Source organism: Barbatula barbatula, assembly GCF_947034865.1.
Source record: "Barbatula barbatula genome assembly, chromosome: 3".
In the NCBI taxonomy this organism is placed as follows: domain Eukaryota; kingdom Metazoa; phylum Chordata; class Actinopteri; order Cypriniformes; family Nemacheilidae; genus Barbatula; species Barbatula barbatula.
This window is the reverse complement of record NC_136764.1, coordinates 16953524-16981364: the sequence shown is the minus strand read 5'-3', so window position 1 is coordinate 16981364 and position 27841 is coordinate 16953524. Positions and strand designations below refer to the sequence as shown.

The following is a 27841-nucleotide window of genomic DNA, read 5'->3' as shown; positions in this document are numbered from 1 at the left end:
AAACGTTGTGTTAAGCTGGACATGTGCGAAAGTCCAGAACGAAATAAAATGTTATGCCATATTTGTAAGTGGCTGGTATTATCATTTTGAACACAAGCTTGCAGGCAGTACAGAATGCGTGCATCCCTGAATAAAACCCAGGAGATGTACTTAAGAGCTTTTGCATCCTAAGTATCCTGCAGCTTTCATGAGTGCTGCAGTGCATAGCAAGTGACTGTGGTGATTTAGAGCAGGTGCGGGAACAACTGCGACCTCCACTGTGCCAACTGAATCAGACAATTCTAGATCAGACAGACAATGGTCTCTTTACAAACGCAACGCCTCGTGTTATTCTTCTTAACATGGTGTAAAAAATAAAACTAACCGACAGGTCTGAGTTTGCTCTGATCGGAAACTGATCTTCTTATCTTAAGGGCTTTGATGGAGTTTCAGTTTAGGTGTCAACTTTCTCTTGGATGTTCCCCCCTTAAATTGCTTAAGAAAAATAAATACAGAAAATGAGACAATTATTAAATTAAATTTAGAGTAAAGAAAAGAAAATAATATAAATTGCAGGTAAAATTATAATAATGTAGATGCAGACATGATATTGTTAAGTTCTCCTCTGAAGTTCTAATGGAGACGTCTGTCAGGAGAAATATCTGAGATGTAGAATGTAGAAAGGAATTTGATCTCCATTTAATCTCGTTGATGTCTGGGGAAAATAATTGCGATATTCCAGAGATCTCATCTTTTTTAATGGGTGTATCTGTAGCATATTTGTTAAAATCTTGGGTGTGAGAGTGAAACTGTATTTCTCCCCATTTCCACACACCTAAAATTATGTAGCATAACTTTCCTCTGCCATTTGACTGTCTTAAAGATAATTTTTTAAACACTTTATTTATGGCATTATACGTGTATCATATGTAGCTTTGAAGTTCAGTCTAATATTAAAATAAATGTTACATTTGGCTACAATTTCTCATGAGGAAAAGAGAAATCTTCGAAATGTTACAAAAACGACTCCACTAGCGTGTGGAGAACAGAGCTCAAAAACTTTCAGTCAAATCAATATTATTATTGAATATGAACTGAAAATGTTCTCATCATCAGCCAAGAGTCATGCAACACATTGGTACCATGAATCAAATCTCTGTCAAAGCCATCACAACTGCAGACAGAATATGGTGCTCTTGAGAAGATGTATACTGTCTGACGCTTTCTGTTGAGATAAGTACAAGTCAGATTCCAGTGAAAACAGACAAAGATAAAGCACGTTCCCCCTCTATGATCAGATCTGGCTGTGCTTTCAGTGTGACATTCATAAAACACAGGTGTGTGTCCTCATTCACAAGACATACATCTGAATTAACATCGTGCTTAGGAATACTTGATTCTGATTAGCAAAAGCATGTTATAACAACCGCTCAAAATTATCCATGGTCATCCGAGACATCTTGACCAGTGCAGTTTATTATTACATAGACATTAAATATAAATCTCCCAAAGCAGGAGGGGCTTAATGTACCCTCATCGCTGTGATTTATTTAGACACAGCATGTTGAACCAGCAGACAAACAAGTGGTTTCTTGTCCCTAACAAGGTGATGAGCATCTTACGCAATGTTCCCCCACTGTGAGAGTAACAACCTGAGGCTGTGCTCTGGAACTCTAGCTCTGGGGTGAAGGGAACAGTGCAGAAAACTGTGAAAAACTAAAATGCACAGGAGCAGCTCCCTTAGTCTACAGCTAGTTAGTTTCATCAACTCTTTTAATCTGAAGAATCCACAAGCATGTTTACCAAATAGAATTACAATTATTTTATCAATGCTTACGTAACCTAAACAGGACATGAGAGAGCTGTTTTTCCCAAATCAGATTAGCAGGGCAGAAACAGATATCTGCGCACACAAAAACACATAGATGTGTATATTTCTGAGAGAAACGAGTTGGGATGAGAAATGATGAGACCTTGTGTGAAGGCTTTAAATGTATAGTCTCAAGGCCTAGACTCTATGGACCTAATGCATAACATAATCTAGGGACAAATACGTGTGAATAATTAAAGACATAAATGTCTATATTTATCTAAGTACAAACACTGATGTGAGTGTAAACAGGTATGCTGTTTTGAAGAAATGAGCTGTGGATCAAGCAGAAGATTTACACACCTCTATTTCACACTTGGTTGCTCGTTCTCTTCAAGTTTGTTTACATTCCTGTCCTTATTTTTTTCATTTTCGATTTTCGATTGGTCCGACACTGTCTGTACTCAGGGGAACTCGGGAATCTAGCCACATTTATTGTGACATTTTATTTATCAACTTTACATAACTCCTAACCAAATATGTTTACCCCACGACCCTCTCCTGCATAGTGTCCTTGTTTTTGTGAGGTCTATAATTTCCTGTCCCTAAGCCTCTCTATGGCAGACTATTTAGATAAAGGCTAAAAATGATTAAAAGCATTTACTAATATAATTTGGTATGTAGCCTCTTTTCAGACTCAGACAGAAACTCATACACATTCCGAGTTTCCTCGAGTGTCAAATGCCACGAGACTCAAATTTCACTAAATGCTTGGTTTCTTGAAGCAAATAAATCTCCTAATTTTCCTCATTTTTTGTTAGTTCACTTCAACCATTTTGTCTTGTTGTAACTGTGGTATGTTATCTGCATTTATGTCGCAAAAGTTTAGGGCCTCAGGCACAAACACACATTAGTAAACAAACAAGCATGCACACATAGAATAGCAAAAGGCATCCAGCCCACTATCACTATGTAATTTGTTCATTTCCAAACAAGACAACATGCATGCTAACACACGTGCCCACAAACCCACATTTTCTTGCCCCAATGTCTAGCTCTGACATGCCAAACGCTACAGAGTAGCTGGACAATTTCTGCCTGGGGTAAAACACACATATGGGAAGACTAACTCCTGTTCATGTACAATCTGAGTGATGGAAATCCTGACAAGAGAGGTGGTTGGGATGGATCCTCTGTCATGCTGTTTTTCTATTGAGAACACTAGCGCCAGACACGGTTTGTCAAATGGGAGTGTAGTAGAGATACAAAAGGTCAAAGGTCAAGATTTGTATTCATCATTTACTCACCCTCAAACCTGTATGAATGTTTTACCCACAAGACAATGAATATATGTATTAAAGCTTCAAAAACCTTGCTAACACAACCATAGAAGTATTCTAAAAATGCCTGTAGGCGTCACAATCCACTGCTATTGTAACTAAAAATCTCTCTTTTGGTTTAGAAGAAAACAAAGAAAGCCATTGGGTGTGTAAACAATATAGGCCTAATGGTGAGTAAATAATAAATTTTCAGTTTAAGGAGGTGGCCATAATGGCACCATGATGCACAGAATAAAATACACTACTATGTGACTAAAATACACTACAAGACATTTTCTCAGATTTTGCCCAGATTTTCAGTCTGGACTTTGGACTTGTTGCAGAAAGTCTGTGCCAGTCTTCAGATTTCATCAGTTAGTGTGTTTCTATCTGAAACTTTCAAAAAGTCAGCAAGTGTATGATGTCTAGTTTAAAACAAATCTGTTCAGATTTTAAAAGTATTGTAGTGTAAATGTCTGAATGTAGGAAATCAGTTCCTCAAGGTCACACAGGTGTAGTTCACTAATATGTGTACATTATTTATATGTATATTTACACAGTATACATAGATTATGCATTCAATTAAAGCTGCAATCTGTAAAGTTTGTCTCTATATCTATAATGAAATTGCAGGTTGCTTTTACGTACTTTACAAACTAAAGTCAATTTAGTAAAGACAGACTTACTTGACTTGACTCGAAATCATACCCAACAGCTCAACTTGAAATCCTTATTTTTCAACCTCATATAATTATTCATTATTAGTCATACTTTATTATTAAGCTCTCCTTTGCAAGTATCTTTATATATACTTTTGGTCATTTTTAAACATGAAATGTCACAGTCGGCAACTTGAACGCTTTCGACATAAACAAAACAATACCATTCAATTACGTTTTTACACTACTAAACAATGAAATTTATACATTTTAAATCTCAATACTCTTTGACGCCATTGTATAGACGGTTTCAGCGACAACAACATAAACGTAATGTGGCACAAACTTAACTTCCGTTAGACCTCAGCAAAGAATCCTTAACTGTTGAGTATGTTTAATGTGACTAACTTGCAATCGATATAGGCTACAATTTTTATATTTATATAAATCAAAAATATTTTTTTTTTATATTATAACCAAACACAGACCGGAAGTGTCTTTGGCGTGTGATTTAATGTAAATAGGGTACCGTGGCAACAACTTCCTCCACAGACTCAGTTAAAGCAGATAACAACATGTCAAGAAGCTCCCACCTCTACATCGACAGTATCTGTAAATCTCCACTGAAGGGCTCTGAACGAGCTGAAAAGTGTTTTGCCAAACCATTTTTCTAACAGCAACTCCCCAAATCCATGACAACGCCGAAGACGCTGCCAATGCTGCACCCCAGCTGTGCGAGTACAAGCATGCACACTGACACATTCATTGGTGAAGCTTCACTGACTCAATGTAAGGTGGGAGAACGTCCAGGCACAGAACTAGCAGTCCTTCATTTAATCAAACACATATGTGGTCTCAGGAAACTAATCCGAGGAAGCAATGCTGCTATAGGAACTTTTAAAAGCATTTATCCAGAAAAATAAAATACAACAAAAGGTAACCTGTTCTTATATTTATGTTTCAGAGCCTCACCTGCACATACTATTGATACAAAATGTTTTACCTAAAACAAGTTCCGTTTGACTAAACTAAACAATCTTCTTTACAAGAAGCATAGTTTTAAGATAAGCTTTTAAGCGCAAACACCATAACTGATCCCTCTGTCAGAGCAATGTTTATCTATTCCAAAAATCCATTACCCCGCTAACAAGTCCAAACCAACACAAAGGTATGAAAAAAAGCTGAAGTGCCCTTACCTCAAAGAAACTGCGTAGGAAGTATATAACACTCAACATTGTGAGTGCGCTGAGGAGGGGACAGCTTCAACCCTCTTTCGCTCCCCCTCTAACTCTCTCTCTTTATTCATTAGCCCCGGAGAGTTTTCTCAGCCTGTTGCTGCTGCATGCTTACTTGTTGCTATTAAGGAGAGCTCTAAGACTCACAGCACAGAGAACGAGAGAGAGAGAGAGAGAGAGAGAGAGAGAGAGAGAGAGAGAGCGGGAGACAGTGAGAGAGAGAGACAGACAGAGTAAACCTGTCATGCCATGCCAATGGTTTAGGTTTCCTGACAATGACGGCTCCTCCGTTCAACTCTGCAAGAACAACCGTGTCAGCCGCTGAATTCTTTAACCATTAAACTCCCAAGTTAGAAATAAATGAAATGACTGAATTATGTGGTGAGGCCGGTCTGAGGTAAATGGAGTATGTGACAGTAACAATAACAGCGTGCAGGCTGTGGCGGATTATAAAGGCTGTTGTGGGTTGGAATGGATGAGTCACTTTGTCTTTTTATGTCAGTTTTAATTTTGTTTAACCGCATGTCTGAGAAACACCCAGTGTCTGTCTTAAGGCTTTAATCTTTTGCCTCCTTTTCAAGCCCCTCCCAGCAACAATACCTGTAATGTTTTCATTCAAATTTGAAGACTTGACGTTTAGCACCAACGATAACTTTGGAACACTTACTTCTTTACACCTCATAGTAACTTATCAAAACTATGGAGTAGGAGAATAGTAATTGTGGAAAATATTTTAGTGTCTTCAAAAGTAGCCACCCTTTGACTAGAATTTGCACAATTGTATATATATATATATATATATACTGTAAGACAGCTTCTTGAGATCTCACCCAGGGATGCTTTTTTTAAAGACTATTGAAGGAGTTCACAGTTTCTTCAGGGTTCTGACTGTTCTTCTGAAAGACATCCATTCAAAAAAGATATTGTTATAAATAAATATAAATATTCTAATAAAATAAATTGATATGTTGGCTCAAGTGTAAAAGCAAATAAATGTAAATGTAAGTATACAACTCGAGATTTTTAAAGGTGCTGTGTGTAATATTTTTCGAGGATCTATACAATATAATATACATAATAACAGTGTGTTCAGAGGTGTATAAAGAGCTTAAATAATAAAGCGTTATGTTTTTATCACCTTAGAGCTATTTCTATCTACATTCACCGCACGTCCCCTTGCATAGAACTCAACATGTGTTTCTAAACTAGCCCTAAAAGGACAAACTTCTCTACGGAACGAGTTTCGTAAATACGCTATATCTTTCGGCGAAGACGTGAAAACGTGATGTCTTATTGCTGTGTCAACCACCGTAGTTCTTTACTAGACCTTTAAGATCAGCCAAAAACATTTCAGTCGAGCCTTTCCAAACTTTTGACGGGTACTCCATATATCATAATCTTGTATTTGTAATGTGTTATCTTAAGTGTTTGTGATAGTGGTTATAAGGGGTGGTGGAAAACATATTTTGGTAAGGTTCAGCCCCTAAATGCTGTACTTCAAAGTGAACCGGTCAGTACAGGGTGCAAAGTGTGTAGGTAGACAGAATAAAAAGCTCTCCTACTTGCGTCTCCCAATTTTATTAATGTAAATGTAAAAAAATAAAAAAATAAAAATTGTTTTCCTTCATTTATTCTGTGAGGAAAGGCAAATTTAAATGTGAAACACAAGGCACTTTTGCATTTTGAATGAACTTTGCATTTTGATAGTATGTCAATATAGAAGTAGATCCAACTCTTATTTCCCTTTGCATGTAAAACTTTGTTTTCCATGATAGCTTTAAAGAAAAACTGGATTAACTCGATGTGGAGGGACGTGTTATGGGAAACCAGAGGAGCAAATTACTGCTAGCAAATATTTTACATCCAAGAGGGGCCTGTTGACTCAGGTCTATGAAAAGGTGTGTTGACAATAGCATCATTAAGGAATAATATAACTAGTATTGAAATCCACATTTTACCCAGTATTTATCTGATTTTCTTGACACAGGGTGCCCTCTGCTGTATGTCCACAGAAGTGCAATATGGGGCAAAGTCTGAAATCTCCATTAACCTTCATAGGCAGGAAAATGGAGGAATATATCTGTAATTTAATAATAATAATAATAATAATAATAATAATAGACAAATACAGTAATATAAAATATATTTGATCAAATAATGCAAGTGACGGGTCTGAGTAAGATGCCAAAGTATTCCTGAAACGTTGAAACCTTCTCTGCACGGTGGGGATAGGGCTGACTATTCATTTAATATTCAATTATTTACATAAAAATGGGTTTAGAGTTTCAAACACTTTAATACATTTCAAAGGTTAATCAAATCTTTGCATATTTGACTATTAGTCTCATCTAGTGTACAGTCTTTAGCCTTAGTCATCCACCTTTTTTGGGCTTTCAATGTCAGCATTGACCGCAAATCACCGTTTGCCCAAAACAACAACAACCAGTTCACCCCAACTCTTCTGTCTCGCAGCCCGTAGACTCTGTGGTTCCCCGGGTGACGACAGCCTCCCTCAGGGCTATTCAGTGTGTCAACCCTTACTGGGAGGTAGACGGTCAGAGCATTTGGCGAAGGACCAGTAACTCCAGTTACCGGTCGCCCCTCTCTTTCGCTTCCTCTCTAATTTAGTTTGACACTGTTTAGTTGGAGGCCTTTTCTGAATGAGGCCATTGTGAAGAAAGCGACTGAATGACAGTTGCGAACGAGAGCATCCACTCTTTCGATTTCTTGCGCTTCAACAGATGAAGATTTCCACAGCGTGAGCGAGACGGCATGACACTGTCACCATGCTTTGTGTTGTCTGTGGAGAGGCTTATGATATTCTGATAATGAATATGAACTCTGTCAGAAGGCTTTCACTGACACAAAAAGGGTGGGAAGGCACTATGCCGGCAACCTACACAAAACGCATTATAATTACAAAAGCGGTCGAAGAGCACTCAGCTACCCAGCAGATCACTCACAGCGGCCTCCCACCACGGTTTTGACAACTCAGCATGGCAATGGATACAAAGGCACTCACGAAAACACACCCGCATGAAAATGTACACAAAACCCATGTGCATGGTTTTCAAACGGAATCTATATGTGAAAGGTCAACGTTTAAATAAACAATACAGGAGCGGCGTTTAGCTTCTTGGGGTAATTAGCATGCTAAAATGAAATTGACATCAGGGGCATTTTTCTGGAGGGGCAAAGGAAGCAGCGCCTTGCCAAATAATTTTAATGAGGAAATAAAACAAACAGACTAGTATAAAATATAGTATTGTTCTTTAAAAAAAGAAGTTATACAGAGACCCCACGAGAATAACTGTAAAATATAGACAAATATAGTCTTTAAGTGTCCCTTCAGAAGTGTATGCTTTAGAACAAAGAGGTTTATTGTAAACTTCATGAACTATGTCTTAGCAGTGATATGAGAAGACGACATGCCATTTAATAGAGCACCCTGAGGATCCGAGGTCACACAATCCTGACACAACAGACCCTTGTGTGGGCAAACGGATTGACAAAATGTTTGCTAGGATAGTATTCTTAAATAGGCATGCCTTTATTTTGTCTATACTTTAATTTAGCTCTTTCAAAAGCTGTTTTATAGCTTCTGTCTCAAAAGGATTCAGATATTTCTTAAGCTCAGCCAAAACAAAATACATTTCGTTGCACTGTACTTGTATGTGTGTAATGACAATAAATTGAATCCAATCCAATCCAAAATAACAAATGTTTTATTTATAATGTGGTGAGGAAGGCGGGACGAGAGCCGTGACGCGGGGCCGGTGGCGTGAGTGATAAGTGGAAGCAGCTGTGCGCGCACCGGTCCCGCATCTTATCACGGAGGAGATTGGGAGCTTAAAAGGATGTTCGGCAGGACTGTTGACGGGAGAGGACCGGGCCCGAAACTGTGTTTAGTTTGTGTATGTTTTATGGCCGGCAGTCTACCGTGAGGTGGCTGTCGGTCAGTTACGTCAGTGTTTATTTAATTAAAGTTTTATTGTTCAAATGTTCGCCGGTTCCCGCCTCCTTCCTCCCCATCTTACGAACTTTATTACATATAACTTCTACTCAAATCCTTTTTTGATCAACAGATTCATTAAGTCATTACCATTGGCCTTCTACTGTAATGTAGATTGGGTTTTAATGGACTGTAAAATCAAACTACTGTAGAATGGCTTAAAGGGATACTTCACCCAAAAATACAAATTCTGTCATCATTTACCCTCAGATTGTTCCAAATTGACTACCATAGTATTTATTTTCCCTACTATGGCAGTAAATGGGGAACGAGATCTGACATTCTTCCAAATATCTTTCTATCTGTTCAGCCGAACATATATGTATACAGGTTTGGAACAATCTGAGGGTGAGTAAATGAATGAGTAAAACAGAATTAGCATTTTTGGGTGAAGTATTTAATGCTATTATCCCTTTAGTGGACACTGCTACTGTCCAGCACTATATTAAGATTGACGGTAAGGATGACAAAGCATTACTGGCAAACTGATGGTTGTAAAAATACACTGACATAAATAACCTAGAAAACAAGCTTGGACCTGACAGGGTGATCAGAGTCCTAATATAAAGTGGAGGAGTCTTGAATTACACTGAAGGGGTTTATCCTTCTATAATGACCAGTAAAAATTTTATGGAGCAGGTATGGACCATCCATCCGCTTGCCGCCCACATGATGTAATTTTCCTTTTTAGGAGGGTCCGTGGTCGTCCGCACCCCTTTGTGAGAAATCTTACGACAGGGTTAACGTGCGATTCATCAAACATTCATATGCCGCCAATTTCATCGTACGAGTAATCGTACCATGATAAATGCTGCAGGTGAAATCGATCGTAATTTACATATCACACCCCTATAAACTCAGGGTGTAGACGCCTCGGCCCTAGCTTTTATGACTTGGATAAACTGAAACCGGCCAAAAAGAGGAACTATTAAGATATGTAAACTTTAACCTTAAAAGCGAAATCAGAAGAAGTGAAAAACAGTTTGTAAAGAAATCACTGCTATGGGCAACAGCAAACCAAACTCAAGGGATCTAATGCTAATCTTGCATTTCATGCTTAATTAAATCAAGCACACGCAGTTTTATGTTTGCTTAATTTTTTTTCTATTATAGATCTGTCAGCCAGAGGCAAGAACCAGTGGACTTCTACCCCATGTGCCCACAAACCGGCCTGGAGCCAGCCACACAAAGCCAGGAGACCCAAGCGAACATCGCACAAATAAAAGAATTATCTTAGAAGTAACCTAAAATTTCATAAAAGTTTTGTACACCAAAGCACCCGTTAACCTTGTAATTTCAAGCATTTAATTGAACATGTAATAAGGCTAGAAAAGAAAATACTTTATTAATGTAATGAAAATCATACACAAGCTGAGACCTGTCGTGAGATTTGATCGTAGCAACCGCTGACGTTCAATTTAATAAAAGCCAAGTTTTGCATGGAAACGACCGTGCCCCGTTTCCGGTTGTACACTCGTTTCATAAATGAAAACTCGTCTCTCCATATTTTGTGTTTTTAATTTTTTGCCATTAATCATTATTATTAGTCATCCTTTACGTTTTTCACTGGGTGTTGTAAACATACCGTATGAGCAATAAAACATATTTGAAAAGTGCTTGTCAACACAGTATTTATTCATTTCTTGTTTTTTCCGTTTGCTGAAAAACTACACATTTTTACATCCAAGGTTTCAGAAGGCAACGATATCAATATTTATTTAACAGGACTATAAAAGTATCTTGCAGACAACTTTTTACAGTTATTACTGCTAATAAACAGTATACATCTTATTTAATAGCGCTATGAATAATAGTGTTCGCTTCCCTGTGTTTACTGTAAAGCTCCTTTCATACAATGCAATTTAGTAAAAGCGCGATAGAAATGAATTTGAATTGAACTGATGAAACAGTCAATGTACAGTTTATTTCTCATACAAAAGCTGATAAATCGGAATCAACTAATCCAGACAGTCACGACACATGCAGGATGACCTCAAAGCCAAGGGAGCTGTCTAAGGTGGAGAAAGCACTTGCTGACAGATCTTCAGCTGTGGATTTCCACGTTTCTGAGGTGAGGGACGTCAGTGCCCAGACTATAACCCAACCCATGGCAGCAGAACCTCCCAGGACATGGAGCGTGAGAAAAGAGCAGGAACAATGCAACATGCTGCCTATGGCAACTTAAGCACACACAATTAAGTTGTAGGTGCATATTACACAGTGCTGTCCGGGCAACAGTGACTTGGTGAGACTTTAGGGGTCAAATCAAAGGCCTCCTATGGAGTGTTCGTCTGAAAAGAACTTGAGTTCTTCCCACCTTTGAGGACAAATCGAGAGCTTCTAATTTTTTTGCTTGCTACTACTAACTGTTTGAAGAAGAAAAGACAATTGTCTTCAGGGTCTTTACAGTTTGATAAATTCTTGCATTTTTGCAACTGCAAGGAAATTGACACAGATTCTGAAGATACATCATTTGCCATAAAAATAAGATCACTCTAAAATCATAAAACAAAGCCTCCCAGAGTGATGCAGAACTTGTCAGAATTTACTTATTTGATAATGTTCATTAGACTTTTACCATGCTAACCAGATGATAATCAATGTGTTTATGACAAGACATTTTTAAGTGCTAAATGGATTGATGAAGGTCAAAATTGACGATTACGATTCATTGCAGCCCTAGTGTGTTGAGGTAGGTTGGAGCTAAACTCTGCAGGACACCGGCCCTCCAGGAATAAATTTGGGGACCACTGGGTTAAAACAACAAAACATATGTACAACCCAAAAGTTGGATTTGTCCCTTTTTGACCCAACACTTGGTTGGAAATAACCCAGCATTTGTAGTGTGTAAAACGGATGGATTCGACCCAAAATGATGGGTTGTTTTTACCAAAGTTTGGGACAAATATGGACATTTTCTGAGTTTGTTTAACCCAGAGGTTAGATTTCATATTTACCCAATAATGGGTTAAAAACAACTCAGCAATTTTGTACAGGTAAATGTAAACCCAATGGTTGTGCTTTTCATATATCACCCAATGATATTTTGAGAGTGAAGAAAAGATTGATAATTGAAAATCAAACCATTGTCAAAGCAAACATTTCAACCCCTAAAATAGAATAGCTCATAGTTTATTCATACCATGTGATACACTACTTTGCCAAAATATGGCTATCCATTACATCAACACTTATCACAAGAACAGTGGAACACAAGTGTTCAGCACACTGTTGAAAGGACATGATCACATTGATGGAGCAACCAGCAGGTGCAGGAAAAGGAATCTATCCTCAGTGGAATGCCATTAGATCCTGTTGAACTCCCATATTGTTCACGTCTGGGCAGACACATACTGTACATGAGGCCTGTCCTTAACCCCTTAGCCGTGCCATTCTGTTAGATTTCTCTTATCTAAAAATAAAACTCATCTACGTCACTGGTCAGAGTTTTGACAGAGGACTTGCTTCAGAAATAAAACCTACTTAATGTTCAATACCTGACAACACTAAAATTATCCAACACACATACACACGGAGTTCAGCCAAAAACCAAGTGACCCCAAACAGAACAAAGGAGGTGAGAGTGAAACCAGATCCTTTATCAACGTGTTCCCAAACAGAGGAGACTAGCTCTGACTAAAGATCAGTTTGCATTGCTGGCATTATCCCAACGCTCCGTTTAAATAAATCGGCTTTGCGCTGAAAGAAACAAAGAAGAGGAGGAAAACCAAGTCTCTCTTTCAAAAACCCACAAGCCAAAAACACCTGCGCTAACAGTTCTGAATAACAAGTGCAATTCTTTTAGACAAACAAAGTTCTCAGCGAGCTGTATAAGAAATCTGTTTGGTAGAGACGTGTTCTTACATGCTTTTGGTTTTATTGTCAGTATATGTGTTAGGCTCTACATGATGTGACTGCGTCACAGGAAGGCAAAGCTGATGAAAGTCTTGCATGGCTTGTTAAAAACTTGGCGTGTTTTTGGCTTTGCCATTGTTGTGATGGCAGGAGTCTTACAAACTGCTCTGGAAACACAATGTGTTATTCTTTTGCTATAATTGATTCTGACAGACATGCTGTTATAGGACACAGGATGGCCTCTAGGCTTTGTAGAAACTTGGATGTCAGTTACGGCAAGACCAAAGCACAACAGGAAAATGTTGTGCAAATAATTATTACATCAGCTAAAGTAGTAGCAAGAGAGGTAGTGTGTGTGATGGGGGAAAGGTAACTGGTCATGGGCAGGTCCAAATAGAAATTGGATGAATTTCTTAAAAATAGAAATTTGTGTAATGGAATTTTAAAAGGTATTGTGTTCAGCTAAATAACGGGGCAGATTCAGCAATAATCTACAGCAGGGGTGTCAAACATACGGCCCGCGGGCCGTATCCGGCCCGATAAGGCGTCCAATACGGCCCGAGGGAAGATTTGAAAAATAATACAAATATGAAATAAAAGTTTATTATTATTTTAATTAATTTAAAGTTTATTAATACAATCAGGTTTTCGCTGCCATATTATGTTTTGTTTTATTAAATTTTTTATTTTATCATTGATCATTTAATTGGGCTTCTGCCGGAACCCCTAACAAGCATGCGCATTCTAAAGCGCCGCCTACATTTCGAAAACAAAGTCGGCTAAGTTGTGCGGCAAGGACTAGTGATTTTAAAATGTCCAAATAAAGAAAACTGACGGAAGAAGACGTATTTCTTCTGTGAGTTCAACGGTAGGCCGGTATGTTTAATCTGCTCACAAGCCGTGGCTGTGCAAAACGAGTAGAATATTAAACGGCACACACGCAGAGAAATATGATAAATACACTGGACAACTTCGAAAAGTCAATAATTTAACTTTAGCCTCGGAAAAAAGCAGTCAATGATCACAAAAACAACAGGGACTGATGAAGCTGTAACGCTATTTGATTGCCAACGAAATCGCAGCGGGATCAAAGCCATTTTCAGAGGGAGAATTCATCAAGAATCGGTAATGAACATTAACAAGTCCAACCTGCGCTCTCGACTCACAAACAGACAGCTAAATGACATCATGAGATTGATGTGGTTGAAGAAAAGAGATGTCAGGAATTAAAATCATAATGCAGATGCGATCTAGATCTTTTCTTGTTAAAGGGAATTTCTAGTATATATTTAATGTTCATATCCAAAGTGAAGTTGTACTACTGTACTAATTGTTAAATATGTTAAGGCAGTTTTTCCTATTAGTGAATTATATTGTATAGCTTGTATGGTTCATATTTAATGTGACCGTCTGTACACAAATAGAGTCTGTTGCATTTTTGTCATTACTAGTTTAAAAAGTATCTGACAAAAAATATTCATATTCAAAGGAAAGGGTTTTGATTGCCTTTACCTAAACAAAATAGTTTTTTCAAAGAGGAATAAGAGTGTTATTGAACCGTTCTGAGGATTTATTAAATGCACCTTTTACAGAACAGTATGTCTTTCTAGTTTTTTTGCTAATTCATTTGTAATTTGGTGCAATATGGTTTAAAAAAGGTGATTCGGCCCGCACATTGTCACTTTTCTCTCCATCCGGCCCTTACCCTAAAATGAGTTTGACACCCCTGATCTACAGTATTCATGTGTGCAATATGTGGGTGCATCTGAGGAGGCTTGGTCATTGGGCGGGAGCTTAGATCGCACACGCAATCTATTATAGTACACAAACATGTCTATGTGTGTGTGTGTGTGTGTGTGTGTGTGTAGGAGACAGAACACTTTTACACAAATATAGAGCAGTTTCTCAAAAAAGATAAAACTTGTCCACATGCCAGAATATAATAATTTTATTAAATAAACAATTTGTTGAATGGGTCCTGTATTTGGTCGCATTTAAACAAACCATATGGTACATTTAGCGGTTGAGCTTGGTATCGGAGTCTAAATTTAAAACATTGGAGAGACAAGTTTAGCCAAGTAATGGTTCTCTCGTATTGTGTGTGAATGTGTATCGGAAGTTAAAGTGTCACAAAAGGGTCACTTCCCTTCTTTATAAAACTATTGTTCAAACTTACATAATTCAGTCTTTAAGTTATTTGCTGAACATTTTGATACGGATATAAATGTTCGGTTGGTTCTATTCTGTTCAAATGTGTGTGCAGTGTTAAAGTGATAGTTCACGCGAAAAAGAATATTCTGTCGTCATTTACCTATATGACTTTCTTTCTTCTGAAGAACACAATAGAAGATATTCTGAACAATGCCAGTGCCCAATCACTTCTATTGGATCGACACAAAACCAATGCATGTCAATGGGAACCACCGCAGTTCGTTTATATTTTCTGTTGTTCCGCAGATGAAAGGTTTCAAATGACAAGAGGGTAGGTAAATTATGACAAACTGTGAAAAATTGTGTTCTGGCACACTGTGGAATGATGCATGAAATACAGCTAAAAGTTTACGTCTTAAAAATATCTTTGAGGCTTTACAGGCACACTATGCAGTATATGAGCAATAAACTGAGTGATTATAAGAAATAAGATTTTTCAAAACACTCAAAGTAGCTTCCAGCAATGTCTATTAATCCTCTCTCATTTACTTGGCTGAAACTTCTACTAGAATTTCGACACACTTCGTGTTTAGAGTCTGTGGACGTGCTGGGGTCAATAAAGTCTGCAAATTAGCACTAACTAACACTTAAAATATAAAAGTAAGATCTCAAATGACAGACAACACTTAAAAAATGCAGCTCTGCCATTTAGTATAACAGGACTGCCAATGAATAGTAGGGTCAAGGGACCCTGAAAAGAGTGCATAACTACAGACAGGAAGTAGATATACTTCAAGACACTGGAGGAAAGCCCAGAAAATTATTAAAATTCTTGAGATTAAACCACATTCTGCCCAGACTAGATCCCCTATTTACTTCTTAAATGCATTAGGCTGTAGCAGACCTTGCTTGAAGATGCACAAATAAAAACTAGGGTGTAGTTATATGCATTACTGACTAATGAGCTTTGCCTAGGATAAGAGCAATGCAGCTGTCCTCATTTCCCATCCATGACACCAACACCAGGGTTTAAGCTGAAAGAAGGCTTGGCTGCAGCCCAGGGCCTGTGGTAAAGATGGGGCAAGGAGGGGCAAGCTTGAGTCAGCCAATCATCCTTTTCGTCTTTCTGTACCCACAACTGAGCTACTGGTCCTTGGCAAAAAAGTTCTGGCTATTCTATGCCGAACAAACGAACCAGTATGGACAAGAGAAGCTAAAATACTTTAGCCTCGGATGCTGGAAGGGAAGGCATCCACCCTGCAATTTTGAGACAGGGTGAATATTTGGGCAGGATAGTGGATACCATGGACACTATTTAGAGTTCAGTACAGTTTTCAAAGAAGTTGTTTTCCCTTTATCCCTGGTAAAAAAAACAGTCGACAGCTAGGGGATAGCGGCTTTTGTGATCAAACTGATGCAGAACCTGATGGGCTGTTACTGTTAATCACGCTAGATTTTACTAAAGGACTGGGAACTAGCAAGGCTCTAAAAGCTGGCAGGCAGTACAGGGTGAAACCGGAACGTTCCACAGTTCTGCTCCTCTGGGACAAATGAATGAAATTCACGGTCCTCACACGACACCACGCCTTTTTTGTTATTATGAGCCCGGGTCTAAACGGCACATTTAAAATCGGGTATGTGTATAAACAGGAAAAAATTATATTAATCATAATATTAACAACAGCTGTTTAAAGACAAGCACCAGCAGCTGCAGAATGCCACTGTATCTGACACAGCAACATTTCCATCAGCATTTGCATGAACAGATATTTTACTGTTCATTTTAGATCAGATTAGATCTAGTTATGTCCCAGAGGAGAAGAGAGAACAACAACACTGAGAGTATATTTCAATTGTATGTACTGTACCAGGACAATTTATTGATAATAAAATCTCACTGATAATGATAATCTCACTATCAGACCATGTCTTTTATTTGCATTGATGCTCAATCGGTGTTGGTTTCCTGTGGATGGATGGATGGATGGATGGTGAGCTTTACTACAATGTGTGAGTGCCCTTTAACTCAGCAGATGTTTAATACAGCCTCTGTAGCCTAAAACTGAGAAGCTCCATCAGGACATCCCAGCAGGACATGAAAAAAATCAGTCAAAATAGGGCACAATGTATTATATTAATATAAGGAGTTTTCCGTATAGATATTTACACCTGTTTCATCTATATTTAGAATTTTGCACTTCATTGACCTATGTAGAGCGCTTACATTTTATCATCTTTAAGAAACTGTTCACAAAAAACTTTTAATCCTGTTATTATTTACTCACTTTGGAGTTCCCAAAATCGATATAATTGTCTTTGTTCTGATGAACACAGAGAAAGATATGACAGTCAGAAGTACACCAGGACTATTTGCTTGCCTACATTCTTTAAAATATCTTCTTTTTGTGTTCAAGACATTACAATGCTGTTTTTCCTACTATGGTAGTCAAGGGTTGCCATTGTCTGGCCAAAAACTGTATCTGTGTTCATTAAATCCAATACATTTATACAGATTTGGAACAACCTGAAGCTGAGTAAATGAAGACAGAATTTCCATTTTGGGTGAACTGTTCCTTTGAAAACAGCCTTTGTTTATCTTCAAAACATCACAGAAAGCCATAATAACGTATACACATGCCTTTCAATGTTAAAGTCAACACAATTGACATATAGAAAGGGAGTTCACATGGTCAGTACTATGAAATAAAATGAGTCATTGAATTCCTGAGATTTCTACAGGTTTGAAATCCAAACAGTATAGTTTTACGGAGTAATAATCTCTCCAATTTTCCCTCTAAATTTCATGACTCCGCAAAACTGGACAACATCACTCCAATAACAAGTCCAGCTATAATGTAATACACTACAGACACTGAAGAAAACAGCTAAATCATTGTCAAGTCATCAGTGTGACATTACCATGTGGTGTAAATAACATGGCTGAACAAAGAACAATATGCTTGACTCCTTACACAGGTGTCTGTACACAGGAACAAAAGTAGACAATGAGCCTTTTAGAAGTAAACAAACCCGACTGCAAAAATATGTGTTATGGTCACCTTGTGCCCTAGAAGAGAACAGCAAAACACTAAAAGAGTGATATAAATGTATAATAGTAGTAAATCAGCCATACCTGTGCCATGTCTCTGTGGTCACAGTCTCTCTTTGGCATCCCAACAGCCACTTTTCTCATAAAGCTGATCTGAGATCAGCCACAAGGGATCCCGGATTACATTCATCGCCTTGACTGCTGTTTGAGCACTGAGACTTACAGCGCACTCTACAGCCTGTGGCTCACACGTTGACACGAAAACAAAGGAGAAAGAAGCCCATCCCAATACAGAGAGTGAAAAAAACTGAAATAGAGAAAGGGCCAGTCAGAACAGCCTGATGGCTTTAAGAAATTGTGGTACTCTGAATAAAGAGAGCACGAGAACCAATCAGAGGCAAGAGGGCTCTACCTCCTTATTGCCTGGAGGACGCTAATAATTTCTCAGTGTGGTCTGACAGGTAGAGTCAGTCTTTTTATTTTCAGTACAGTGAGTTTGTATGGCAAGGTATTCTCGAGAGATTGAGGCAAACAAACGCTTCGTTTCGAAGAGCTGAAACCAGGTGAACAATGGAGGAAGGAATAAAACATCTCTTCCTTCAATTGAAAGGGGGCGGGTTCCATTTTACTCCATTATTATGAGAAGAAAGAATCAAAATATTCCACAACTGATAAGCATACTAAAACGTTATCATTTTTGTGGGATCAAAGATAATGGCAGAAGTCTTCTGGCAAAAAGTAGATTCTACCTGTGCAGGTTTTAGTGCTTTGAGGCGAAAGGAAATGTAGAAACTGCTTGCCAGTACAATTCTGGCACACCTCGCGGAGCCCTGTCGCCCACGGCAGCCGCCGCCAAAGAAGAAGAGTGTGCGTGAGAAGTTGTTTTATCCAATAGACGGGGGACTGAAAAGAAAAACAAGCAATTCCAGACTTCTTTGTTTAGGGCATAACGAATAGCCCTGAATAAACGTGTCTCTCCCTCTCTTTCTCACCTAGAATGAAGCATGGATTTTCTAGCAAAATATTAACATTACGCTCATAATGAATGCAGCTACCAGATGAAAGACTATTGTTCCACGTGGACATGTGACTTTTACTACCACGGGTGATCGAAATCAGTTCTTCATGTTGGGCGGGATGAGGGGGTGCGAGCACAGAGGGAAGTTGTCAATCTGAAGCTGAAAGAGATCACAATGCCAGCAGGGTGGCACATGATAATGAGAAACTTACTGATGCCTGACTGATTAACAGAGCACGCAGAACACAACACCGCGCTGAACTTCAAACGTACAGACAAAACACGCTGTCGTTTCATCTTATCTGCAGAAAAACGCAACTTTTTTCAACATGATATGTTTCCCAGACATTTGAAATGAGAACAGTTTAACCCCTCGACCATTGTTTAAGCAGCACAAAGAGAGTAATTATGGAGCTTGCTTACTGCAAAAACCTAACAAGGATGAAGTTTACCCTGGCAACCTGCAACTATCATCCGCTCACCACAGGAAAGCTCAGCGCAGCAGTCTAAACCCGGCTCGGGGGTTCAGCGCTGGGTCAGGAAATATGTGACAGGTTATTCCTAGTCGACAAACAGGGCAGGATTTTATAAGATAAGGGACAACCATTCCAGCTAATGTGGGTTTATGTCTATGATGTAGTAGTGCTTGAATGTTTGTGGTGTATTTGGCATTACAACTCACGCTTTAAACTTGCACTGCCTGTAAGGCACAGCCCTTCAAAGCATACTTCACAAGAGCATGTGACCAAAATCTGAGAATATGTCTTGAGGCCTCTATGAATACAATGGTATGCCATTTGAGGCATGTAAATGCTTGGTAATACACAGACTATATATATGAACACAGTTCTGTAGCTCATACGCGGCCAACTGAGCCATTAAAGCGGCCATAACTCCGAGAGTTTCTGCATATCTCATGTTAATCTTGAGTACTTACAGAATAGTATCGTATCCTTCAAATATCAGTAGAGACACAGCTGTTTCCGAAAACATGAAATTGGAATTGTCCAATAAGGGACTAAGAAAAGTTGTTACACAACGATTTTTCATGTTCGAAAAAAACGTTCCGAAACCTGTACGAACACTGGGGGAGTATGTCGAGCAAAGAAATACTACGTCATACGTCCAACAAGCTTTTTGACAAGTTGACCATGTCAAGCATAAGAAGACCTTTAACACCTTTAAACACCCTTAACATTGTAAATGAGTCAGAATGCATGACACACCGTTGCAGGGCCGCTTTAATAGACACCCAAGCATATTCAAAGGTAATACATATTTAAGTTCCATCCATTTTGATCAACCTGATTTGTGAGAGACACTCTTAATACTCACGTACGTAACGCCCAGCGGAAGATTTGAGTGACACAGCTGCCTTTATGATTGTATAAAAAGTACAAGCTGAGACATGAAATAAAAGACTAGAGCTAAGCAATGGAAAAGCATGAAGTTCTACCAGTATTCCATCTTGTATATTGTCTGCTTTTTATGTTTGCTGTAGAGATACATTGCTTATAGAATGACATTCATATCAAATAGAATCATGTTTTATATAACAACATGATCTAATATTTATATAACATGATAACTCATTACATTAAATTATGATTATATAATATTATTAAAAATGTATTTTGTTTAGTACATCAAAAATATGTGTTAACAGGTGTTTGGTTAAGAACCAAAAAGAGAAATCTAAAGACAAACAACTAAATTGAAAACTAATAAGACCTGTGAGTGAAGTGAGAGGCCAGGATCTGTCTGCAAGCAACAAGAAATACAAAGTTCAGTAGTTTAGTAGAGAACAGAGTAAATCTGCAACAATGCACCATATCAAGAGCTCTGCATAACACTAGCCTATAGAGGAAATAGCACAATAGTAGCCATCACTCAAGAGTTCAACAGAGTATGGCAGTCACAGAACCATAAAATATAATAGTGAACCCATTACAAAGTGGAGAAAGATTTAATGCTAAAATTAGACCCCTTTTTAACCAAAATTCAAAGTGATAGGCATAACAAAACATAAAAGGATAAACTGTAAGAGAGTCCGTTTCAGTCACTTGAGAGGAAGTCGGTTCACTACGACGATTTTCTGATAAAAAACATTGTGGCTATAGAAAAGAAAAATAAATGCTTGACAATGGGTCAATCAAAGACCCAATAAAGGATTTTTGGCACTATTTTACTCAGTTAACCAGCGAAATCTAATCGAATGTGTGCTTCAACACACCTAAAGTTAAAGACAAAAGGTGGATTTAGAAAATATTCAAATTATTATTTACTGTTAATGTTGAATTTAAGTGCTTGTAAGATTAACATACTGTAAAGGTAACTTTTTCATTTTGGATAGCACTGTAAAGCAGGCAACCTCATCTCACAGGAATTTCTTACTTTTTTATGAGGTGGCTAAAACTGAATTTACAAATTACACAAAATATTAAATTAACCCTTCTAGTTATTTTTTCAGTTAATCTGTTTGATTTCATATGATTCGCATGATGTGAATCGAACAAAAACGTAGGATTATTAAACGTCACTGGTGCGAAAACGTCTAAATTCACTAGTGTGAAAGCAAATGAAACTAAAACGTACAAGTCAGATCAACAAGACTCATTTAGCGTACATGAGTTGTGAAAGGTGCCGTGTATAATATTAAGCAAGATAAATTGACAGAAATGCAATATACCGAACTATGTCTTGAGGTGTATAAAGACCTTACATAATGAAGCGTTATGTTTTTATTATCTTAGAATGAACTATTTCTACCTACATACACCACGGGTCCCCTTGCATGGAATTCACCATGTTGTTTCTCCAGTAGCCATAAACAGACAAACTGCTCTACAGAGTGCGTTTTGTAAATATGTTATCACCTTCGGTAAAGAATCTGACATCTTTTTCCTGTGTCAGCCACTGTAGAGCTTCAAAAGGGAGGGGAGAGGGCAATTCACAACCTCGCTAGTTGCCGCTAAAATTTCCACATTGCTCCGTTAAATTTAACTGTATCAAGTGTACATTTAGTACTGAATGAAGATTATTACGCAACAAAGTTAAGTAACATTTTAATAACAGTTCTTTGCACATTCAGTCCGTGTCTCTGAATTGTCAGAACTTCTCTTAAAATGCCTTCTAGGGATGCGAGAAACGCAGAAAATCGAACCCATGACGGATTAAATAATTGATGGCATAGTGTAATTGATTGACAAAATGTGAGGTCGTATTTATTTTTTAACTTGCGGAAATTTCGGACGCAAATTTCAGACTCAATGTGCAATGGTCTTTCAGGAATAATTATTCAATCTATAAAGAGCATTGTAGAAAATTCCAACTATACTGTAAAAACATCATAATTCCCTGGCCTGTTCGTACCTTATCCGGGCAACACAACTCACTGGAAATCTTCAATCTGTGGTGTCATGGGAGTGCATCAGCCATCTGCACACACTGAGCTGCAGAGGATGGCTCAGATCGCAGTGCATTGCACAACTCCTTAGCAACCTCCAACAAGTTAAGACACAATCGTAAAAAGGGAGGAAGGCAGATAAGCTGCTGGCAGCTGACATCAGCAGAAGTACAGTATGTGCTCAGGGAGTGTGGCTGTTTGCACCTCAATGATGATTACATCAAACTGAGGGTTGAATTCAAACGAATGACTGCTGAGATTAAATGGAAAAAAATGACAGACTTAATAGTCTTATGGATATCCTCACTGTCCAATAAAAGCATCTGATAACACAACTCACTGATGAAAGGCACCACTTTGGCTAAAACCCAGCTTGGAAAAAACAATCTTACAAAAAGAAATGCTAGTTACCAATTCTAACAGAAACAATGATTTTAGAGATCACTGGTAGCCTATCGATTTCTAGAGAATTTTGTGTTGAAAAAAATCTACAATTTAAAAAGATACTTTTATTTCACACAGCGATGTCTTATTACATGATAAAGTTCAGACATCAATTTAGCAGTGTTTATTCAATTCAAGAAAGGTAGAATGAACCACCTTTTTCCTATAAAACAATTGTAGATGTTTTTTCTATTGAATGGGGGCTTGGGCTTTTAAAGCAAAAGCTGTTCATATAATCAGGTTTTGACTAAAAGAAAAGATAAACTTACCTGCGATAGAACTTGGGATGGTCTAAATCTCTAGAGACAAAAAAACATATGCAAGATTGTTTTAAGGTGTGTCCTGAATTAATATACCAACATTTAAATAAGCAAGACAGGCACTAACATCATGTCAAACTGTTGATGTTAAATGAAACCTATAGCAAGGCATAATCTAAAGAATGAACAAAACAATATGTTGCTATGTATAATTAGGGTTCGGTAAAACATGATTTTCTTGCACTTTCAGTATAGCCCACACCTATTGAGACTTCTTAAGAAGTTTTCAAATTAAATCCACATTAAAGGCTATTGCACTTAAAGGTAATGTTGCCAAGTAAAGATTAAAGAGGAAAATGCTTGTTAAAACCTACCGTTCCTAGTGCAATATCTGTTCAGTCATAAACGCCTTAACAAACGCATGGCTTTTGTTTGATCTACCTGCCCTCCATATGTTTCTCCATCATGTAAAAAAACGTCCTGCTGGGCTTCAGAGTCAGTGGACATTCTTTATCCAATCAAAACAATTACAAACTGCTCAAGGTTGTGCTGTTACTCTCAGAGTTTGACCTCTAAGTTACCTAAAGCAGCTGGTTCTAGTCCACTAGCTCAAATCATCTTAGGTAGTGAGTATAGACATTATCCAAATGCAACCACAAAGAGCCGTGGAACATTCAAAGCAAATAAAGCCTATATTAAATAATACAATTAATTAAAAGTCAAACAACAATTATTTGTTACTCTTTTGTGGGCAAGTTCTAGGATGTCTCGTGTGGAATAAAAGATGCTAAACCTATGATAGAGTCCTAATAGGTTACAAATACTGAAAGGTTTCTTTGATTTACAGCTGCCATATTCATGAAAGGTTCAAATGGCAACAGTTCAAAAGCTGGAAGAGGGGATACCACGTGGATATAGCCAGCCAGTCATTACAGTCGGTGCCCTAGAACACTCCACTGTTGAAACAGGTCCAAGGCTTTGGCTGCATTGTTTCTGACTATGGCGAATAGGGAGGAAAAACACATCTAATCTAAGAAAAAAAAATGTAATTGACCAAATTTACAGTAATTAGATACCATTTAAGTGGGGGGAAATGTGGGATACGTTTTTTTTGTGTAATCTGAAGTCAAAACAGGTATGATATTAAAGGGCTCTCTGTACTGGACGGCTGTTACTCTCTAATGAAGAAATTTGGAAGAATTCTAACCAAACAGGACCAAATTGAGTAGTACAATGGTAGTCAAAAGTGCCCCAGAACTGCTTCCTTAAATTATTCAAAATTATATTATTATAAATGATATCATATTTATTTCTGTGGCAGTCAATGGTGGCCGAAAACTGTTTGGTTATAAGCATTCTTCCCAATAACCTTCTCTGTTGTCATCAGGTCAAAGAAATGTATACAGATTTGGAACTTTATTTACTTTTGGAGTAAATAAAGACAGAACGAGTCAAGTGTTGTTCCATTTGTTTTTATAAAATTACAGTAAAATCCAATTACAGAAGATACTCTCAAAATGAATGTAATCTGGTATTTTAAATGACTTATAGTAATATAACCTTCCTATTAAAAAGGCGAAAGAGAACTATTAATGAGATCGGTGTTTCTCAGCAAGGGGGGCGGGGCTCATAGGGCACCTAACAAACTTTCAAGGGGGCCTCAAGATGACTTTTAAAGCCAAAAAAAAAACAATTTTCTGGAATAATTGAATGTTCGATAGGGTAGCAAACACGAGTGGAGTCCTTAACAGTGGTTATGGAATGGGCAAGGGGTCTTAAAGTAGTGAAGACTATATGCATACACAAAGTATACATTACTTACTGTTTAACAATACCTTTAGAATGCTGTTGCAAAAGATCCTTTAGACTTGAATGGAAACTGCATATCAAAGCTCGTGGCGTTTGAAATAGACACTCTTTTGTTATCTCTTACCTGACACAACTTAACCACTGTCCAACAAAATATGTACGCAGAGAGTGAAAACTTGGCCCTCATGTATCTCTCCGGTAAGCAGGCGAGATGCATTTGCACCTCATCCAGTCCTCCTCCATCTGCGCTCAGCTCCGGTTGCGCACAGCTCGCTGTCCCCGTGGTGTGCTCAGCGTCTCTCTTTTCCATCCTTGCCAGTGATTTTAACAACGTCCTTTAAAATAGGAAAAGATCGTTCTAACGCTTTCGGTCCGCGTCATGACGTTTGTTATTTACTCCTCTGGTGTTACAGAAAGTAGAGGGTCGTCGGCAGTGATACAATCGCACGGACCACCATGCTGTTGATGACCAGCAATGATATATTTAGTGAAGTCCTCGTTTGGATAGTGCGAGTCATGCCAAAGGCGGTCCGTGCGAGGCATTTGTGAGCACTTCACCGAGGCTGACAATGCAACGCGTGACTTACAACTGTCACTAATCTACACATATTTACAACTCCGCGAAACGAACTTTGTTAACTTGGATCTACACAAAAGCAAAGTCTCTCTGGTATGTTAGAACAAATTCCAGGCTTCCTGTTAAGGGAAGCAAGTGTTCTACCTCAACTACGATGCAGTACGAATAACGCGAGCTCTTTGCATCTACGATACAGTGCACCCCTTCACTGTCCCGCACTGCACTGCTGCAGCTTGACTGCGCTGCAAGGACACGATAGATTTCTGACGTTTACACTCCACCGACCAATCAAATACTTTGTTGATGCGACGCTGCTAACTAGGGTGCTCATGCTTGTAATCGATGAATCTGTCCGAGCTGAACTTTCAGACGGCTGACTGCTTCAGTGCAGGTTCTTTGAGCTAAACACAAATTTTCTATACGCGTCTATGATGTGGGACAAAATGTTCCGTCTCGAAAAGCATACATTTCTGTGACTGTGAAACAGTTACAGTATAACAAAAACACTGATACACGAACGCACATTCTTAAATAGGTTTTATTTGAACTATGACAAAGGCGTGCACATAAAAATTACCATTATTACCATATCTGTCAGCTGCCATCTGGACCAGAGGTGAGAAACAACCTTCTTAATATGCATTCCAACTAAATCTGCACTTTGTAAAGAACATTGTTTACATTTTTCAATTCCTCATTAACATATTGTAAAGTCTTTGTTAGGGGTTTACATTTTGCTATGCTACGCAGTCTCATTCTTGGATTTTGATTGGTCACCCTGAAAAGTAATATTACATTTGTATAAAAATACAGAACAGACAGATACAGAATGTGGTTATTCTAAATAAAAATGATTTCTTTTGTTAAATAAATATGATTGTATATAGGGCTACACAGACCTACACTGGTTCCTGTGGAATTCCAATACTCAAGAGTAGGACAGGGTTTTAGTTGGATTTTATTCATTCGCGTAAATAGCTGTTAATATTATTAATATTGATTAATATTCACCGGTGACTGATTAAACACGGATATTTACATACCGATACAAATGCAGACATGAACAATATATTACATTTAGCTTGTAATAGACAAATTACCAGACAAACTAATACTGTAGATATGTAAGGGCATGTACTATAAGAAACGTTAGAACTCTATACAGTGGTTGGACTGTTTCCGTTGAGTATTACTGGGAAAAAACAGTGCAGAACTGGCAGAATTACATTCCAAAGCAGACAAAGACGACAAGTAAAAGTGCCACCTGCCTGCTTTGTGAGGAGGCCTATATGTATGAATAGACCCTTTTTTGGTTGTGCTAACCAATTCTGGTCACATCAGCCAGATCAGAGGCGTTCTTTCAAGGGACTACTTCTCCTAATTTATTCTGATACACATTATCGGTCTCTGTTTTGAACTCTAATAGCGAATGGAAATGCAAAGTTGATACCATTGCTATGTCTCCAGCTGTCTCCTTCGAAATCTATCTAAGAGCTTTTCAAAGAGCTTGTCAGATCATTTTGATATAGAAAAACAAGCTAATCCACTCCCAACAATGTACATTCACAGACTTCTGTAATAAGACAACATATCCCTTGGAAAATAATGCACTGTTATTGAAGTTTTTCCTGGCTTTAAAAACAAAACACTAGCAAAAAAGTTGCAAAAGAGAAAAAAGGAGGGGGAAACACTCACACGACGGTTTCAGACAAATGTCACTTTTCCAAGAAACAGAGCAACAGACCTGTTATAGTTCCTGACTGAGTTTTGCTGAGTTGACAGTAAAATGAGCAAACTGTCAGAATTCTTGAGGATAAAAGATGGACAACTGGTAGACAAGTGCAGCTTGCCCTGAGGACAGACCTACCACACAGAAGAATATAGCAAGGCTAAGCTAGACAGAATCCACAAAATCAGAATGTGTACATATTTAAAACAAGATTACTCATCACTTTTCTTTGACCAAAGTATGCAAGCTGTTTTACATTTAAATCAAGAGATGTCCATCAAATTCTTGACATCTTTCAGTCTTTATATACTTTATATTCATTGTATATAAAGTATATAACATTGTAACAGATTGTCATGACAACCATTTGGAGCAGCTGCACCAGTGCTCGTATAGAATCAAGGCTTATGAGGGGTCCCCATTAAACTTTTTTTAGGTGGGGGTGATAATAATGTTTGTTCCAAAAGACTTGTTTAAATGCAAGAAACTAGTTTAGATAGACCTACTGTCAGACTGTGTGTTAGTGTTG

The 27841-nt window shown here is 38.0% G+C and overlaps 1 protein-coding gene across 1 annotated transcript in view; it reads right to left on the bottom strand.

The window, feature by feature from the left end:
• LOC306891577 (uncharacterized protein) overlaps window positions 1-25808 on the bottom strand; it is a gene marked incomplete at its 3' end in the record, with an annotated part of 34854 nt that extends 9046 nt beyond the window's left edge. The window contains exons 1-2 of the mRNA XM_079451944.1: window positions 25131-25808; window positions 23207-23236 (exon numbers count right to left, since the gene is read on the bottom strand). Coding sequence (XP_079308070.1) covers window positions 23207-23236; window positions 25131-25316 — 216 coding nt within the window. The 5' untranslated portion in view covers window positions 25317-25808. The remainder of the gene's footprint in view (window positions 1-23206; window positions 23237-25130) is intronic.
• Window positions 25809-27841: the final 2033 nt, after the last annotated feature.